This window comes from Oncorhynchus tshawytscha, linkage group LG17 (assembly GCF_018296145.1).
Source record: "Oncorhynchus tshawytscha isolate Ot180627B linkage group LG17, Otsh_v2.0, whole genome shotgun sequence".
Taxonomy (NCBI): domain Eukaryota; kingdom Metazoa; phylum Chordata; class Actinopteri; order Salmoniformes; family Salmonidae; genus Oncorhynchus; species Oncorhynchus tshawytscha.
In genome coordinates, this window is record NC_056445.1 from 15,821,309 (window position 1) to 15,840,375 (window position 19,067).

General features: G+C 41.4%; 1 protein-coding gene across 2 annotated transcripts; it reads right to left on the reverse strand.

Annotated features, from left to right (window-relative positions):
• Positions 1-685: 685 nt before the first annotated feature.
• LOC112216935 (interleukin-15 receptor subunit alpha) lies at positions 686-18,183 on the reverse strand. Of its 2 annotated transcripts, XM_024377090.2 has the most exons (8): positions 16,843-18,183; positions 7,122-7,313; positions 6,897-6,926; positions 3,210-3,320; positions 2,897-3,073; positions 1,454-1,483; positions 1,261-1,333; positions 686-1,166 (listed from the first exon to the last, which is right to left on the reverse strand). In XM_024377090.2, exons 1-8 carry the CDS (start codon positions 16,907-16,909, stop codon positions 1,103-1,105), a joined length of 744 nt encoding a protein of 247 aa, XP_024232858.1. In that variant the 5' UTR covers positions 16,910-18,183; the 3' UTR covers positions 686-1,102. The 2 variants fall into 2 exon arrangements, with proteins under 2 accessions (XP_024232858.1, XP_024232859.1); XM_024377091.2 differs by lacking the exon at positions 6,897-6,926.
• Between the last annotated feature and the right edge of the window lie 884 nt (positions 18,184-19,067).

A 19,067-nucleotide genomic window follows, 5' to 3' on the forward strand; every position in this document is an offset into this window, starting at 1 on the left:
ATGCCAAGAGTCACATTTGTAGGAAACCAGGTACCGCTCATCACCTGGCCAATCCCATTCCTACTGTGAAGCATGGCGGTGACAGCATCATGCTGTGGGGATGTTTTTCAGTGGCAGGGGCTGGGACACTAGTTAGGATTGAAGGAAAGATGAACAGAGTAAAGTACAGAGAGATCCTTGATGAAAACCTGCACCAGAGCGCCTAGGACCTCAGACTGGGACGAAGGTTCACTAGTTAGGATTGAAGGAAAGATGAACAGAGTAAAGTACAGAGAGATCCTTGATGAAAACCTGCACCAGAGCGCCTAGGACCTCAGACTGGGACGAAGGTTCACCTTCTAATAGGACAATGACCCCAACCAAGACAACGCAGGAGTGGCTTCGGGACAAGTCTCTGAATATCCTTGAGGGACCCAGCCAGAGCCCGGACTTGAACCCGATCGAACATCTCTGGAGAGACCTGAAAATAGCTGTGTCACGACGCTCCCCATCCAACCTGACAGAGCTTGAGAGGATCTGCAGAGAAGAATGGGAGAAACTCCCCAAATACAGTTGTGCCAAGCTTGTAGCGTCATACCCAAGAAGACTCGAGGCTGTAATCGCAGCCAAAGGTGCTTCAATAAAGTACTGAGTAAAGGGTTTGAATACTTATGTAAATTTGATATTTCAGTTCTTTATTGGTAATGCATTTGCAAAAATGTCTAAAAATCTGTTTTTGCTTTGTCATTATGTTTTGATTTTTGAATAAGGCTGTAACAAAATGTGGAAAAAGTCAAGGGGTCTGCATACTTCCCGAATGTACTGTAGTTAATTGTTTTTTAATATAACTAATATGCTTCCATATTAATTTAGAATCTATCCTCAAAATAGTTTAAGGATATTAATTAATAAATGAAATTAATCAATATGTCTTAAATTAATCCATTTGGGTGATGCTTTAGGTATTTTAATTTTCCACACGAGGACAACGAGGTCGGGGCCATACATTTTTGGTCCACCTCTTGTCCAATCCAAGGTCATTGTCCCCCCACCATCAGACTGATGTACTTTTGTCTTTTCTAAGTGGCTGCTGGTTGTCAGTCAGGGCACTAAGGAGTGTGGCTCATGTCACAACATTAATTTGCACTATTTCGTCTGGTGTTGGTGACAGATCAAGCCGCTGCATCCTGTCATAAGAGAGAGAAAGTGTTTGGAATTCAACAGAGACGTAATAAGACCCCCTTCCCCACAAGGAAATACTGGATGACCAGCCAATCTTACCGTTTCCTTCTCCAAAACATTAGTACTCCAAACGCTGCAACCAGCAAGATGGTTACTACCACCCCACCTACACCTAGGATTTCCATTCAATGGGAACAAGAGAAAAACAAAACCATCAGGAGAAAGGACTCAGACTTACTTCCTGTTATACTCCTTCTCTCCCTCCCTGTAATCTGTGTGGTAGCCTACTCACCCGCATATATGGCTGTAGCAGTGCTTCCATCTGAGAGAGAGAGAGACCGCATAAGTAATTAAAAGTCTTGCGTGATTCATGAGTGTGGTAATAATGATCAAAGAATGATGCCAGGAAATGGTTGTAGTGAGTGTGTGGTTAGCATGCCCTTGCCAGGAGAGATCAGTGGGAGTGAAGCCAGCTGGCAGAGGATCACAGGAAGTTTTCTCTAAAGACTAGCATCGTCTAGCACAGCGGTTCCAAAACGAGGGGTCGCGACCCTAAGTGGGGTTACCGGATATAAAAATGGGGTTACAGGAAAATGTTCAATGTGTGGGGAGGCACCAGCACAGAAGCTCACATCAATACCTTTGTCAGATAACACTGTTAAACAAATAATGTATGTGATTGCTAGCATTCAAGAGGAAACTGAGTGAACGACTCAAACACTTCCCAGCTTATGCTCCAAATTAACGTGAGTTGTGAGAGCAGAGATGCCCATGCATTGACTTTTGTTCACTATACATGTCGGACATAACGTTCTGTCTCACGATTACCGAGCATGAAACAGCACAGGGGATGTTCAGTGTGCTGCGTGGCTATGTTGACGAAAAACAGATTCCATGGGATCGAATGATGGGGCTCCATCTATGGTGGGAAGGTGGTCAGGCCTCTGCACCCTAGTTATGAATGTCTCCCTCTGCCATATTGACGCATTGTATGATACACCGAGAGCAACTGGCGGCAAAAGACCTGAGCACAGAACTCGGGAGATATACTGCAGCAGGTGACTTTGATTGTGAACTACATCAAACCACATCCACTGCGCGCACGCCTGTTCACAAAACTATGTGGAGATATGGGATCAGAGCATGACAACGTTCTACTTCACACCGAGGCTTGGTGGTTATGGAGGGGAGTATTGGAAAGATTTTTCACATTGATGGAGTAACTGTTGTCATTCATAATGGATGTAACAAAAACAGACTTGGTTGAATTTCTGTGTAATGAAAAGAAAATGTGTCTCCTTGCCTATGTAATAGACACATTTGGGAAACTGAACAAACTGAACACAAGCATGCTGGGGAAATAAAAAAACATTCTACAGATGACTGACCAAATCAGTGAATTCAGAGAAGAGACTTGTTATTGTAGTCTTTCAAAAGCCAACCATGTTTCTAACAGAAAACAGCATCAGTAAGGGAAAGGCCCCAAATTAAAAAGTAACATTGGCTGTTAATAACATTTTAATTCGATTTTTTTTCACATGGAGCCATGAGAATTTTCAGATATCAAAATGGGGTCGTGGGCCAAAAAAAGTTTGGGAACCCCTGGTCTAGCATGAACAACAAAGAACAGTACACCAGAATGGACCATTACCAAACATAGATCTTTAAATAAATGCAACAAAAACATATCTGTACTATTCAGTAGAGTGATATACTATGGGACAAGTCTCCTCACCGCCAACTGGATCCTCACTGGAGGCTGGGGTTCTGTTGGAGACACAGTAACTCTCTGATGGAGAAACAGTCTTCGTGAAGACAGAGGTCACCGCACTGGACTTATCCACTGGCACTAATGTAAGGTCATCGATGATGGTGTTTGTCACTGTAACAGTAGTAATGACCTTTTGGTTCTCTGTGACAGGATCCAGGGTTAGGGGGCAAAGGTCAGAGCAACAGTTTTAACTGACCAGTCCAACCATACCTCACATTGATCATTAACATATGGAGAGAAGAAAGGCAGAAATTGATGAAAATTGGGAGGGACATACGCAGTATTGGAGATAAAAGTGAACTGGGAGTGGTTGGTCTTGGGCTAATTCTCTCTGTGGGCACTGAGAGGTGCACTATGGGAGATGGAGTCCTCTTGTGGGTTATTGAAGCTGTTGGGGGAGAGAGGATAAAAGAGGTCAGTCATAAGAAATCAATAGAGTCAGGGCAGGGACTTACAGTGCCTTCAGAGAGTATTCACACCCCTTGAAATTTTACACATTTTGTTGTGTTACAACCTGAATTTAAAATTGATTGAATTAAACATTTGTGTCACTGATCTACACACAACACCCCATATTATCAAAGTGGAATTATGTTTTAAGAAATGTTTACAAGTGAATTTAAAATGAAAATCTGAAATGTTTTGAATGTTGCTTAGCCACATAAGTTGCATAGACTCACTCTGTGTGCAATAATAGCGTTTAAAAAGGTCTAATGCAGCTGTTTTTAGCTTAATATCAAATAATTTCTGGGTAACAATAATTTCTGGGTAACTTACTGCGAAATGGTTCAAAAGAAACCAAAATAGCAACAATTTTGCTAGGACTGTCTGGGAGTGGTCTGAGTCGGAGGGGGAAAGAAAATTTGCTGTTAGTGGCAGAGGTTTGGAACTCTTTCTTATTGGTCTATTAACTAATTTACTGCATGGTGATGTCACCATGTGGGCCAAAACGTCATCCCTCCAAAACAGTTTGAAATTTCAGACAGGCTTTTCAAACAGCTCCTACACTAAAAGGGTATTGACATCATTTTAACAGTATTATTCCAACCTAGCATGGAAATATACAGTACCAGTCAAAAGTTTGGACACACCTACTCATTCAAGGGTATATCTTTATTTTTACTGTTTTCTACATTGTAGAATGATAGTGAAGATATAAAAGTGATGAAATAACACATGGAATCATGTAGTAACCAAGAAAGTGTTAAACAAATCAGAATATATTTTATATTTGAGATTCTTCAAAGTAGTCACCCTTTGCCTTGATGACAGCTTTGCACACTCAGTTGTGTTGGACAGGGTTCTCTCAACCACGGTTCCCACCGTGAAGCATGGAAGGAGCAGAACATTTCAAAACGTTTAAAGGTGTGGGGGTGCTTGGCTGGTGACACTGTCAGTGATTTATTTAGAATTCAAGGCACACTTAACCAGCATGGCTACCACAGCATTCTGCAGCGATACACCATCCCATCCAGTTTGTGCTTAGTGGGACTATCATTTGTTTTTCAACAGGACAATGACCCAAAACATACCTCCAGGCTGTGTAAGGGCTATTTGACCAAGAAGAGAGTGATGGAGTGCTGCATGAGCTGACTTGGCCTCCACAATCACCCGACCGCAACCCAATTGTGATGGTTTAGGATGAGTTGGACCACAGACTGAAGGAAAAGCAGCCAACAAGTGCTCAGCATATGTGGGAACTCCTTCAAGACTTTTTCAAAAACATTCCAAGTGAAGCTCGTTGATAGAATGCCAAGAGTGTGCAAAGCTGTCATCAAGGCAAACAGTGGCTACTTTGCAGAATCTCAAATATAACATATATTTTGATTTGTTTAACACTTTTTTGGTTACTACATGACTCCATATGTGTTATTTCATAGTTTTGATGTCTTCACTATTATTCTACAATATAGAAAATAGTAAAAAATAAAGAAAAATCCTTGAATGAGTATAGGTGTCCAAACCTTTGACTGGTACAGTTGATATATTATCATTTTTTCCACTTAGACATTAAGGAGTATGTTGTGTAGATTGTTGACAAAAAATGGCAATTAAATCCATTTTAATTCCACTTTGTAACACAACAAAATGTGAAATAAAGTCAAAGGGTGTGAATACTTTCTGAAGGCACTGGAGGTCCCAGCCCAAGTTTTTTTTAAACACCTGCACACAGTGTGGGGTTGGACACAGAAACAGCTCAAAGCACAGAGAGAATCACATTGTGTACTCAGACAGTTGATAACTACAATCTGATCAATGTCAGTGGACCCTTTCCCTTAGGTTGGCATTTCCCTAACCAAGGAGTGCACATTTAGTTTTTTCCCAAGCACTACACAGCTGATTCAAATAATCAACTAATCCTCACGTGTTGAATCAGCTGTGTAGTGTTAGGGCAAAAACCAAAACGTGTAACCCTTGGGCTCCCGAGGACCGAGTTTGGGAAACGCTGCCTTAGGTCCATTGGCAATGTACAGAATGTTCCATACAATGTTTCTTTAGATAAACTGTGTCATACAGATCACGTACCCAAAAGGATAGGAGAGAAAGTGAAAGTTGTGGTGATGGATGACAAGAGGAAAGGAGAGAGGATATTACTAATGTAGACTCAAGGGTGTTCGTCACGGTGGTCAGTTATTTTTAGTCTATAGTATTAAAATAAATCTGCACTCTTTCCCCTATGGTACTTTCCATTTTACTTTCAAACTTGTACTTATTTATTTTTTTAACTGCCTTATGTTCAAACTATACAGGAACATTATGGAAACGTTGTGCAGCTACTAAAGTGTATTTAGACGGTTTCACCCCACGTCTATGAGGTTAACAGAACACAAGTTCCTATGCTAATCAATTGGCTAATTTCCCAGATATCAGAGATAATGATTCTCTCTCTCTGTCTCTCTCTGTCCCTCCCCAATTGGTAATTACAGTCCTGTCCCATCGCTGAAACTCCGTGCGGACTCGGGAGAGGCGAAGGTCGAGAGCCGTGCGTCCTCTGAAACACAACCCAGCCAAGCCGCACTGCTTCTTGACACAATGCCCGCTTAACCCGGAAGCCAGCCGCACCAATGTGTCGGAGGAAACACCATACACCTGGCGACCGTGCCAGGGTGCACTGCGCCACAGGAGTCGCTAGTGCGCGAAGGGACAGGAACATCCCTGCCGGGCCAAACCCTCCCCTAACCCGATCGACGTTGGGCCAATTGTGTGCCGCCCCATGGGTCTCCCGGTTGGCTGCGACAGAGCCAGGATCTCTAGTGGCACAGCTAGCACTGCCTTAGACAACTTCGCAACTCTGGAGGCTCCCTACTGACAATTTAACCCAGTGTTTAACCCAAAATGCTCAGACTTTTCTGTTTCCCTCTATGCGGGCTGGCACCCGTGTCTCAGGTGGACCTGCTCTGACTTGGAGCCAAGGCAAGGGCCTGGGTACTTTTCAGCTGTCATTTTATTTTTACATTTAACCTTTATTTAACTATGCAAGTCAGTTAAGTCAGTTAAGGCCAATGCTGTACCAATTGTGCGCCGCGCTATGGGACTCCCAATCCCGGCCCGGATGTGATACAGCCTGGATTCAAACCAGGGACTGTAGTGACGCCTCTTGCACTGAGACGCAGTGCCTTAGACTGCTGCGCCACTCGGGAGCATTTACATAACAATGGCTAACCGTGACATTAACACTGGTGACACCCTGGTGTGGGAGTAAGTCTAGATGGAAAAGTACCAATAAGGAACTGAGAACAACTCTAGAGTTTTTATCTGCACTGTTTCTCTTTCACAGCCTGAAAACTAAACTAAAACTAGAGAGATGCTGGCTTTAATCTCACTGATCTCCCCTGACATGAAACTCACTACAACCATTTCCTGCCATCCCGCTTTGGCAATTATTAACAACATTCAGAAATGTCTCTTCTTCTCTCTCTGGCAGACAGACAGGCAGGCAGGCATGCAGACAGGCAATACTCACGTACTATCGTAGTTGGAATAGATGGGTCGGCTGGAATAAGCATGAAAGAATCAGCCAGAAAATGCACACATTTGTTCCAAATATCTAGTCTCATACCTGCTCTTTATATGTAAATTATATGCATTACAGATGTAGTCTATAGTTATTGCATAATTGGAATACCTGATCTTATAGGTGTGGCTTGTCTGTCTTAATGTGTCATAGGTGGGTAGCGCATCTACTTACGAATGCATATCAGTGTTGGGCCTTCCCACTGAAGAACCTGATTAATTCGTTTGCACTTGATGCGACTGGAGGTCCCCGCCATCCTCACATAGCCATCCACACACTGGTAGTGTACAGAGTAGTTTTCTTGATAACCATCCAACTTTTTCAAGGGCTTGGTGAGCTCACACTGAGGCAGGGGTGGGCACACGTCTGAGGGGTGATGAGAAGGTGACTAAGTAAATAAGGTGTGTTCCCATAATACTGGGGTGGATCCAAAGTTTAAAAAAAAAATTGTGCTAGGACTGTCTGGGAGTTGTCTAAGTGGGGAGGAAAGGGCATCTAAGCAGTGCACGAACCACAATGTGGCTCAATCCACCAGAGCGGAGCGACTTATTGGGAGGGATATGTAATCTGAAAATTAGCTGTTATTGGCAGAGAGGTTTCAAACTCTCTTTGTTATTGGTCAACTAATTTATACCATCCGGTGATGTCACCAGGCAAGCCAAAACTCCTAATCAGCACATTTTACATGGATAAAGGTCCTGTGTAGATTTTTTTGTGGGATACACATAAGGCAATTCTAAGTCTTGTGGTATATTATGGTTAAACTATCCCCTATTCAATGGAATTGCACAAAGCATTCTTCCATCACATGTACAAGATCTTGCACACTAATGAGATGCTATTGAGCCCACACTACTACACTGTCTGAGCCAAGGACTACATGCTTTCTGGTAAGTTTTGATTACAATACTGGGTGGGGTGAATATATTTTATATGACATACATGTTTTTTTTGTTAACTAGTAAATAGTAGCCTACAGCAAAGTTTGTTTAAATCATTTCTAACTATTTCCTCTAGTTAGTCTTTGCTACCATGTGGGTTTTAGCTTGCTATCTGGAGTGTTAATTCACCTGTTTCCATACATGTTTCATTTTAAAACATGTATCTTACAAAGGAGTTGTTTAATCTGCTTAACTATTTATCTGTACATTGAATTGTATTGGTTTGGTTTTTTTTTTACTCATTTTTTTCTAATCTTTACAGGAAAATGCCACAGGCACTATCTGATATGTGGAGACATTTCACTGCTGCTAGTGTAGAAGGACAAGCTGTGTACATTTGCAAATACTGTGCCAAATCATATGTGAAGAATGCAACAAAGATGCAAAATCATCTGGCCAAGTGCATAAAGTTCCCTCAGCACTCACAACAAGCAACCTCTGACAAAAGTCCTTCTACTTCTATTTGAGGTGAAAATGATGAATCAGACACCTTATTCGATAGCAACAGCTCATTGTCCTCCTGGAATCAGAAGTTTTTTGACTCAATGGAGGAACGTAGTCAGAGAAATGCTGATGGATGTCTTGCTCGAGCTGTGTACGCAACTGGTTCACCTCTGATGCTCACAGGCAATGTGTATTGGAAGAGATTTCTGAATGTTCTTCACCCAGCATACACCCCTCTAACCAGACATGCTTTATCTAGTAATTTGCTGGATACAGAGTTCAACAGAGTTCATGTGAAGGTCAAGCAAATCATGGAGAAAGCTGACTGTTTTGCAATCATCTCTGATGGGTGGCCAAATGTTTGTGGGCAAGGAATAATTAACTAAATCATCTCCACCCCTCAACCAGTATTCTACAAGAGCACAGACAAGGGACAACAGACACACCGGTCTCTTCATTGCAGATGAGCTGAAGGCAGTCATCAATGACCTTGGAACACAGAAGGTATTTGCACTGGTGACAGACAATTCTGTGAACATGAAGGCTGCATGGTCTAAAGTGGAGGAGTCCCACCCTCACATCACACCCATTGGCTGTGCTGCTCATGCATTGAATCTGCTCCTCAAGGACATCATGGCACTGAAAACAATATATACACTCTACAAGAGAGCCAAGGAAATGGTTAGGTATGTGACGGGTCATCAAGTTATAGCAGCAATCTACCTCACCAAGCAAAGTGAGAAGAATAAGAGCACCCATTGAACCTGCCCAGCAACACCCGTTGGGGTGGTGTTGTCATCATGTTTGACAGTCTCCTGGAGGGGAAGGAGTCTCTCCAAGAAATGGCCATATCACAGTCTGCCGATATGGACAGCCCCATCAAGAGGATCCTTCTGGATGATGTATTTTGGGCGAGAGTGGTAAGCAGCCTGAAACTCTTGAAACCTATAGCAGTAGCCATTGCACGGATTGAGGGAGACAATGCCTTCCTGTCTGATATTCAGACTCTGCTGCAGATGTAAAGAAGAAATCTATACTGCCCTACCCACTTCATTGTTGCTCTAAGCAGAGGAAACTGCAGTTCTGAAATACATCAAAAGCGTGAAGACTTCTGCCTGAAACCCATACATGCTGCAGCAAATACGTTGGACCCCAAGTATGCTGGCAAGAGCATCCTGTCTGGTGCAGAGATCAACAAGGACTCTGGTGTCATCACTATCGTGTCTCGCCCCCTTGGCTTGGATGAGGGGAAGGTTCTTGGCAGTCTGGCGAAGTACACTTCCAAGCAAGGTCTTTGGGATGGAGATGCAATATGGCAGTCGTGCCAACATATCTCATCAGCCACCTGGTGGAAGGGACTTGTGGATCTGAGGCTCTTTCCCTTGTTGCCTCCATCATCCTCCAAATCCCAACGACATCAGCCACCTCAGAGCGCAACTGGTCCTGGTTTAGGAGCACACACACCAAAGCATGCAAAAGGTTGACCAATACAAGGGTTGAAAAATTGGTGACCATCCGGGCAAATCTGAGGCTTTTTGAGCCTGACAACGAGCCATCCTCAACAAGGTTGGAAAGTGACAGTGAAGATGAGGCCTCAGAGTCTGATGTTCAGGAGGTGGACATTGAAGAGGACATTGAGGAGGTCCGGGGAGAAGACATGGAAGCCTGAGGGGAAGACAACTAAAGCTTTAGTTTCTAGACTATCATTTTACAGATGTGTGTTGAAAACGTTTTTGGGAGATGCGATGGATCATTGGGGATCATTCAATATTCCCTTTCTTTTGTTGTTCAGTGAAATCATCCCATGTGAAGAGTCAACTTATTTAATTAAAGTTTAATTCGTAACTAAATAGTTTTTAAAAATGTATTTTGGAAGGATTTAATAATTTGCAATTAAGTCTACTTATGATAAGGTAAAAAGTTTATGTCCATATGATATGGTAAATATATCCAATGCAAAAAACATCTACATTTTAATGATATTAATTTGCATATATTTCCATTAATTCCCATATATTCCTGTTAATTCCCATATATTCCCACGGAAAGTTTCCACCTCTGAATTAGGGTCGGGCAATATGGCAAAAATAGTATATCACGGTATTTGAATTTTTTACGGTATGACGGTATTTTATGTTTTTTAATAATAAAAGTTCAATATTTGCTTTATGAGTAGTGTGTGACCCTAGGGTGGCGACACATACATTCTAAGTGATTTCAATGGGTCTTTCTCCATTCTGATTGTTTTATACTGTTCAATTCATCTTCAACCCCCCACAAAATCTGCATTTGAGATAATTTCTACTCTGCCACGTAGGGCTACACAATATGGGCAAGCAATCTTGGGCCTTGTTTTTAACCAAATGTTGCAATTTAGAGCAAAACACTTATGTCAACTGTTGCAATCATGGAAATAGAATGTCTATTCTAATTATTTAGTTAGAATATAATAGTGGGCACTTTTAATTCTGTGTTGTTTGACATGACAACTAATGAAAATGCCAAGGAGTTATTGCGACAGGGTAGGTAGGCTCTAAAGTGTTTATATGCCTTTTCTACGGGACCATACAGTGCCTTGCGAAAGTATTCGGCCCCCTTGACCTTTGCGACCTTTTGCCACATTTCAGGCTTCAAACATAAAGATATAAAACTGTATTTTTTTGTGAAGAATCAACAACTAGTGGGACACAATCATGAAGTGGAACGACATTTATTGGATATTTCAAACTTTTTTAACAAATCAAAAACTGAAAAATTGGGCGTGCAAAATTATTCAGCCCCCTTAAGTTAATACTTTGTAGCGCCACCTTTTGCTGCGATTACAGCTGTAAGTCGCTTGGGGTATGTCTCTATCAGTTTTGCACATCGAGAGACTGAAATTCTTTCCCATTCCTCCTTGCAAAACAGCTCGAGCTCAGTGAGGTTGGATGGAGAGCATTTGTGAACAGCAGTTTTCAGTTCTTTCCACAGATTCTCAATTGGATTCAGGTCTGGACTTTGACTTGGCCATTCTAACACCTGGATATTTTTATTTTTGAACCATTCCATTGTAGATTTTGCTTTATGTTTTGGATCATTGTCTTGTTGGAAGACAAATCTCCGTCCCAGTCTCAGGTCTTTTGCAGACTCCATCAGGTTTTCTTCCAGAATGGTCCTGTATTTGGCTCCATCCATCTTCCCATCAATTTTAACCATCTTCCCTGTCCCTGCTGAAGAAAAGCAGGCCCAAACCATGATGCTGCCACCACCATGGTTGACAGTGGGGATGGTGGGTTCAGGGTGATGAGCTTTGTTGCTTTTACGCCAAACATAACGTTTTGCATTGTTGCCAAAAAGTTCAATTTTGGTTTCATCTGACCAGAGCACCTTCTTCCACATGTTTGGTGTGTCTCCCAGGTGGCTTGTGGCAAACTTTAAACAACACTTTTTATGGATATCTTTAAGAAATGGCTTTCTTCTTGCCACTCTTCCATAATGGCCAGATTTGTGCAATATACGACTGATTGTTGTCCTATGGACAGAGTCTCCCACCTCAGCTGTAGATCTCTGCAGTTCATCCAGAGTGATCATGGGCCTCTTGGCTGCATCTCTGATCAGTCTTCTCCTTGTATGAGCTGAAAGTTTAGAGGGACGGCCAGGTCTTGGTAGATTTGCAGTGGTCTGATACTCCTTCCATTTCAATATTATCGCTTGCACAGTGCTCCTTGGGATGTTTAAAGCTTGGGAAATCTTTTTGTATCCAAATCCGGCTTTAAACTTCTTCACAACAGTATCTCGGACCTGCCTGGTGTGTTCCTTGTTCTTCATGATGCTCTCTGCGCTTTTAACGGACCTCTGAGACTATCACAGTGCAGGTGCATTTATACGGAGACTTGATTACACACAGGTGGATTGTATTTATAATCATTAGTCATTTAGGTCAACATTGGATCATTCAGAGATCCTCACTGAACTTCTGGAGAGAGTTTGCTGCACTGAAAGTAAAGGGGCTGAATAATTTTGCACGCCCAATTTTTCAGTTTTTGATTTGTTAAAAAAGTTTGAAATATCCAATAAATGTCATTCCACTTCATGATTGTGTCCCACTTGTTGTTGATTCTTCACAAAAAAATACAGTTTTATATCTTTATGTTTGAAGCCTGAAATGTGGCAAAAGGTCGCAAAGTTCAAGGGGGCCGAATACTTTCGCAAGGTACTGTATAATCTTTGGCTACATTGAATGTTTTCTCTTAGATACTTACTTCATGTAGCCAAGACATTGTTGCTTTGTGTTTACCTATTTAATTTAGAAGACACTGTTGCACAAACAACACGCTGATTTAGGTCTACACCATCACTGGTATTCTCAGGCTGTATGGCTAATTACGCTTGCTCTTACTCAGTGCATTTATTAGCATTAGCAGCTAACAAGATTTAGGAACAACTAGCTGTTTGCAGATTAAGAAACACAAGCTAATAGTGTAATTATAGAATGCTAGTAGATTTATATTAAGAAACAAAGGGACAACTGCATCATTGTCATCAACATTGTTGCATGTGCTGTATTGACCATGCAGACTGAACGCATGTGTCTCGTGGTCGAGGAACAACAAATGCGCTCCCTGAGTGACACGAGCTGGGGCTAGGTCTGTGTGGTAAGCGGCATGGAGAGAGAGGAAATGGGTGTTACACACTGCGTATTACATTTAACAAACCAAACATTCAAATACCGTTATAGAAGGTCAAGTAAAAACCCAAACCGGTCCGTGCATCAATATCGCAAAAAACGGTATACCACCCTGCCTTACTCTGAATATTCCCCAAAATGTGCAACCCTAGGTGTGAAAATGTTTAACTATTACATTTCAGAGAGCCTTTAAAAGAGCCTTCATTGGGTTGGCCCACAGATGTGGCAGGTCCCTGTCATGTTAAATAGTGTCCACTGCCAAATTGTGTTCAACCCCTGTTTCACAATGGGCTAAAACAGGGTCACACATGGTGTTTTTTGGTCATCTTAAAAATCTTCATGGCATCAAAAGTATACACCTCACACACACATGGGTATTGGCGCAAATTGAAGAAGACACCTGTACCATGTCAGATATTGAGTTGAAATGCAGTCTGAGTTTACATCCCAATATTACACTAATATACAACACAGAAGCTCAAAACATAAAAAAAAAAACCCTAGTTTGTTTTTGAGGTGTACATGAAGAGTACTATTCAACGATGCTCTGTTGGTCAATATTTCCCTTCGGTGAATCCCTATCATCTTGTCAACAAGCAAATATATTATACCAATCTGTCTGTATAGGCTTTTATCCATAACAAGTCCCAGGCATCAAATCTTCTGTTCTGTAGTATGAAGCCCCTTAATGTGCAAGTATACCCCCAAATCCACTCCTTAATGCTGTGTGCCAAGCAGAGAGGAATCAGGTCTCATTTACAGTCTTTGGTAGGACTCACCCGGGGATTGAACTCCCAACCTTCCAAACTCAGGTTGGGAAGCTGCTGAGGTGGTTTTACATTTCAAAAATCTCTCCAACATGTATTTTAAAAATACATATATTTCTATCAATTTCTATAACTTATATAAAATGATTTCTTATGGCTAAAATTACATTCTTTGATTATAGACAATTTCATGTTTTTATGAGTGTTTGAGTTTAGGTCCATAACTGGCCTCTTTCGGCTTAGACTGCTTTCAGGGTAAGGTAACATGGTTTCTTTCAGCATTTCTCAAACAGGGACCGGTGATCAGGCCCTCTTCCTCTGGGGACCATTTGGGTAAAGAATTATTGCCCATTGCTTTTTAAAATTAAAAACACATTTTTCTTTACTAACACATAGGCTATGATTGATTTAAGATAGTAATAACATGGACAATCATGTAACGATTTTCATTGGTGGAAGAAGGTGAAGAGGACCAAAGTACAGAGTGGTACGTGTCCATAATACTTTTAATCCAGAATGAATACACGAACAAAAACAACAAACTGATAAACGAACAGTTCTGACAGGTGCAACAAAAACTAACCAGAAAATAATCACCCACAACTCAAAACGGGAAAACAGGCTACGTAAGTATGGCTCTCAATCAGAGACAACGATAGACAGCTGCCTCTGATTGAGAACCATACCAGGCCAAACACATAGAAAAAGAAAACCTAGACCTACAACATAGAATACCCACCCACGTCACACCCTGACCAAACTAAAAATAGAAACCTACAAAGCAATCTACAGTCAGGGTGTGACAAATCAAGCTATTTCATTCTCTATTTTAGGACACCTGGTAGTATCTGGAACAAATGTGTAAAAATAATTTGATGAAACTGCACTAAATAACACACAAACACACTGAGTGTACAAACCATTATTGAGTTGCACCCCCTTTTGCCCTCAGAACAGCCTGAATTCGTGGGGCATGAAATCAACAAGGTGTCAAAAATGTTCCACAGGGAAGCTGGCCCATGTTGATTGCTTTCCACAGTTGAGTCAAGATGGCTGGATGCCCTTTGGGTGGAGGACCATTTTTGATACACACGGGAAACTGTTGAGTGTGAAAAACCCAGCAGCATTGTAGTTATTGACACACTAAAACCGGTGCACCTGGCATCTACTACCATACCCTGTTCAAAGGCACTTAAATATTTTGTCTTGCCCATTCACCCACTGAATGGCACACATACACAATCCATGTCTCAATTGACTCAAGATTTTAAAATCCTTATTTAACCCATCTCCTCCCCTTCATCTACATGGGTGGAAGTTTCACCTGGATTCACCTGGTCAGTCTATAACATGGTTCCATGTAGAACCCTTTCACCAGAGGATACTACATGGAACCAAAAGGTGTTCTACCTGGAACCAAAAACGGTTCTCCTATGGGGACAGTCGAATAACCCTTTTTCAAAGAGTGTATGAGAGAATGATAGTTCTACCTGGAACCAAAAATGTTTATTTTAGGTTCTAGATAACACCTTTTAAGAGTGTTGTTCAATCTATGCAGATGGCAGCCCCCAACAGGTGAGTAGCATCCTCAACAACACACACAGACACACCAAATAACCATTAATGAATAAATAACAGAAAGAAAAAAACATAATAATAAAAAAACATATGCTTATTATTCAGTGTGAAATAAATGAATAAATAGTAAGTAAGGGATAAAACACCGACGTTCTGTACATTACCTTGGAATTATACAACGAATGGGTCTAATCCTGTATGCCAATTGGTTAAAACCACATTCTAGCCGGTGTCTATTCCACCTACTAAATCTATGACATTGAATTTACTCTGTTCAATCTGACTGCAATCCACTGTCTCATCAGCTCAACCAGGCAATGTATACTGATCAAAAATATAAACGCAACATGTAAAGTGTCCCATCTTTCATGAACTGAAATAAAAGATCCAAGAAATATTTCATACGCACAAAAAGCTTATTTCTCTCAAATGTTGTGCACAAATTTGTTTACATCCCTGTTGGTGATCATTTCTCCTTTGCCAAGATAATCCATCCACCTGACAGGTGTGGCATATCAAGAAGCTGATTAAACAGCATGATCATTTCACAGGTGCACCTTGTGCTTGGGACCATAAAAGGCCACTCTAAAATGTGCAGTTTTGTCATACAACAGAATGCCGGCAATTTTTTGAGGGAGCGTGCAATTGGTATTTTGACTGCTGGAATGTCTACCAGAGCTGTTGCCAGATAATTTAATATTAGTTTCTCTACCATTAGCCTCCTCCAATCTCATTTTAGAGAATTTGGCAGTAAATCCAAACAGCCTCACAACTGCAAGACACGTGTAATCATGCTAGCCCCTCACATCCAGCTTCTTGAACCTGTGGGATGATCTGAGGCCGCTATTTTTGTTCGGTATTTACACTAGATCTACACTGTAAAAAGCATCTAGACATTATCTCCCATTTCTTTTAGACTAGCATTTGGTTAAATGTTATTTCTAACGGTAAATGTGTGCTTATAGTATTGTTTTATTTGGTAACTGTGGTATAAGTGGGATAAACAGCGTAAACAAACGCAAAATACTACAAGTGGCTGTTATTCTGACAGCAGAGCCGGGGCGTGACTTTGTAGCCGTAGCTAGTTGGATAGCTAGCAGTAAGTAAGGGATTAGATCGTTGCCACTGAGCATGGCAACCGAACATTAAGAACGAACGACTGGGTCGCTTATTTAGCTAGATAAATGGTTTGCTGCCAGCAAACCTGCTTATATGACAAATGAATTAAAAAATAACCGTTTCTGAAAAAAGCTGGTCACACTAGAAACATGGGAGGATAAATATCGAACTAGCAACCAAAATATAAGAAAGTATGAATTCGCTTATAAAAAAAAATCTACGTAAGAAAAAAAATCCACAGGTAAATGTTTTATTTGGCAACTGTACTATAAGCGGGATAAACAAAGCCGTTCTGTAAAATACATTGGAAAAATGAACTCTGCACATGGACGAAGTTTATCCCTTACTATACATAATTGTAACAGACAAAATGTACTGACCTCGCCTTAAAATATTGAGTCGACACACTTTGATGATAAAAAGGAGGGAAAGGAGACACAGCCGCATGACACTGGAGCCTGCTATTCAATGCAATGTTTAAATAAAGGAGTGTCTATAAAGTCTCTTTGATGATGAACTGATCCACAGGAAAATAATATGCATCTTCGAACTTTTGAAGTGGTATGTGGATAACGCCGGAAACCTTTCATCCAAATGTGTTGCTGCCACACTGGCACTTTCACTTTCATTCTCAATCATTCAGGTCTACTGCTGTAACCTGGACTCAGGGGTAGAAGTAGCATCGTAAATGTAAATCCTCTTTATTAAAATTAGTATGATAGTTCTGCATGGTGGGATTTGAACACACAACCTTTGGATTGCTAGACGTGTTGGTTGGATTCCAATATACAATCATTGATTCCAACTGTAAGACTATGTCATAGATTTTTATAACTAATCAACGATAGACCACAGCCTCCCGTTTCTGATGTGAACAAATTAGTCATAGTGGGCAGAACAAGCAAGGAGGAGGGCAGAGCCAAGCACGAGCTAGCGAGATCCTATTTGCGCGTTCTAGCATATATTTGCGTATATCCGTTAGGGAACGCCTACTCTGTGAAGTGTGCCTGAGCAATAACTCAATTCGCCCTTGCACTCCTAAACAACGGCATTTCTTAGACTTTGGCAAAGGGTAAAATCTACTAAACTTGATCTACTCTGTTAGTAACAGATTATAGTTTTGGGAACAGAAAACTATATTGAAATCAAATATTTAATCGGTGAGACAATGTGCAGAATGTCAGCCAAAATCCATCTCGCTCCATCTTCTCCTACTGTCGGCCTTCTTGCCATCACCATATTTGGTAGTGAGCGGAAACGCTAACCGGATGCTTCACAATTATACATCCGGAGAAATATCTGGCTCATTGTTCTATGTGACTATTTCATATCCTTTGAGGTCCGCACACGGTCAACGCTTGTATAAAAGTTGTCATCTAGCTCCATCTAGTGGTCGTTTGATTTTTGTTTTCCAGTTGTGGTCATTCGAACGCTAGGTGGAAAAAAGATAGTGTTTGATGAGACCACAGGGCCTCACTTACACCCTAGGTATCTGGATGGGAGACCAGATGCTGCTGGAAGTGGTGTTGGAGAGCCAGTAGGAGGCACTCTTTCCTCTGGTCTAAAAAAATATACCAATGCCCCAGGGACGTGATTTGGGGACACTGCCCTGTGTAGGGTGCTGTCTTCTGGATGGGATGTTAAAACGGGTGTCCCGACTCTGAGGTCAGTCAAGATCCCATGGCACTTATTGTAAGAGTAGGGGTGTTAACCCTGGTGTCCTGGCAAAATTCCCATTCTGGCCCTCAAACCATCACGGTCACCTAATAATCCCCAGTTCACAATTGTCTCATTCATCCCCCTCCTCTCCCCTGTAACTATTCCCCAGGTCGTTGCTGCAAATGAGAACGTGTTCTCAGTAAACTTACCTGGTAAAATAAATACAAATAATGGTGGGGAGAAAGAGGTAGGTGAAATTAGTTTGGTTAATTGGAAATGGTAGGTTATTAATATTGTGTGGTAACCAGGCTCATCAAGAGAAGATTCTCAAAATGGAAACGTTTAATGGGAAGAAGATTAAAAGCTATGTCCCTGGTGCTTAGATTGAGGCGAGTCATCACTGGGGTCCCAATATCTATGTCCACAGATGATACTAAAGAAAATGTGAAGGGAGGCAGAGTGATTGAGGCCAAAAGGTTGATCAGCAGGAAAGAGGGTCAAACAAGTGAATGCTTATCAGTGATGCGGAGGTTTGAGAAAGTCTTGCCAGGAAAAGTACAGATTCAATGTAAGAGGATCTGTCCCATGGGACATGTAGCTGCTTAGTGTGAAGGAAAGAAAAATTAGCCACGTGTGGAGGGGAACGTGTTTTTTTAAATGTATTTAAATATTTAACTTTTATTTAACTAGGCAAGTCAGTTAAGAACAAATTCTTATTTAAACAATGACAGCCTAGGAACAGTGGGTTAACTGCCTTGTTCAGGGGCAGAATGACAGATGTTTACCTTGTCAGCTCAGGGATTCGATCTAGCTAACTTTCGGTTACTGGCCCAACACTAACCACTAGACTACCTGCCACCCTCGGTGAATGTAAAAGGTTAAGTGCTGTAATTGTGGGGGAGAACACAGTGCAGCATTTGGTGGATGCCAGGTTCAGAGAGAGTCT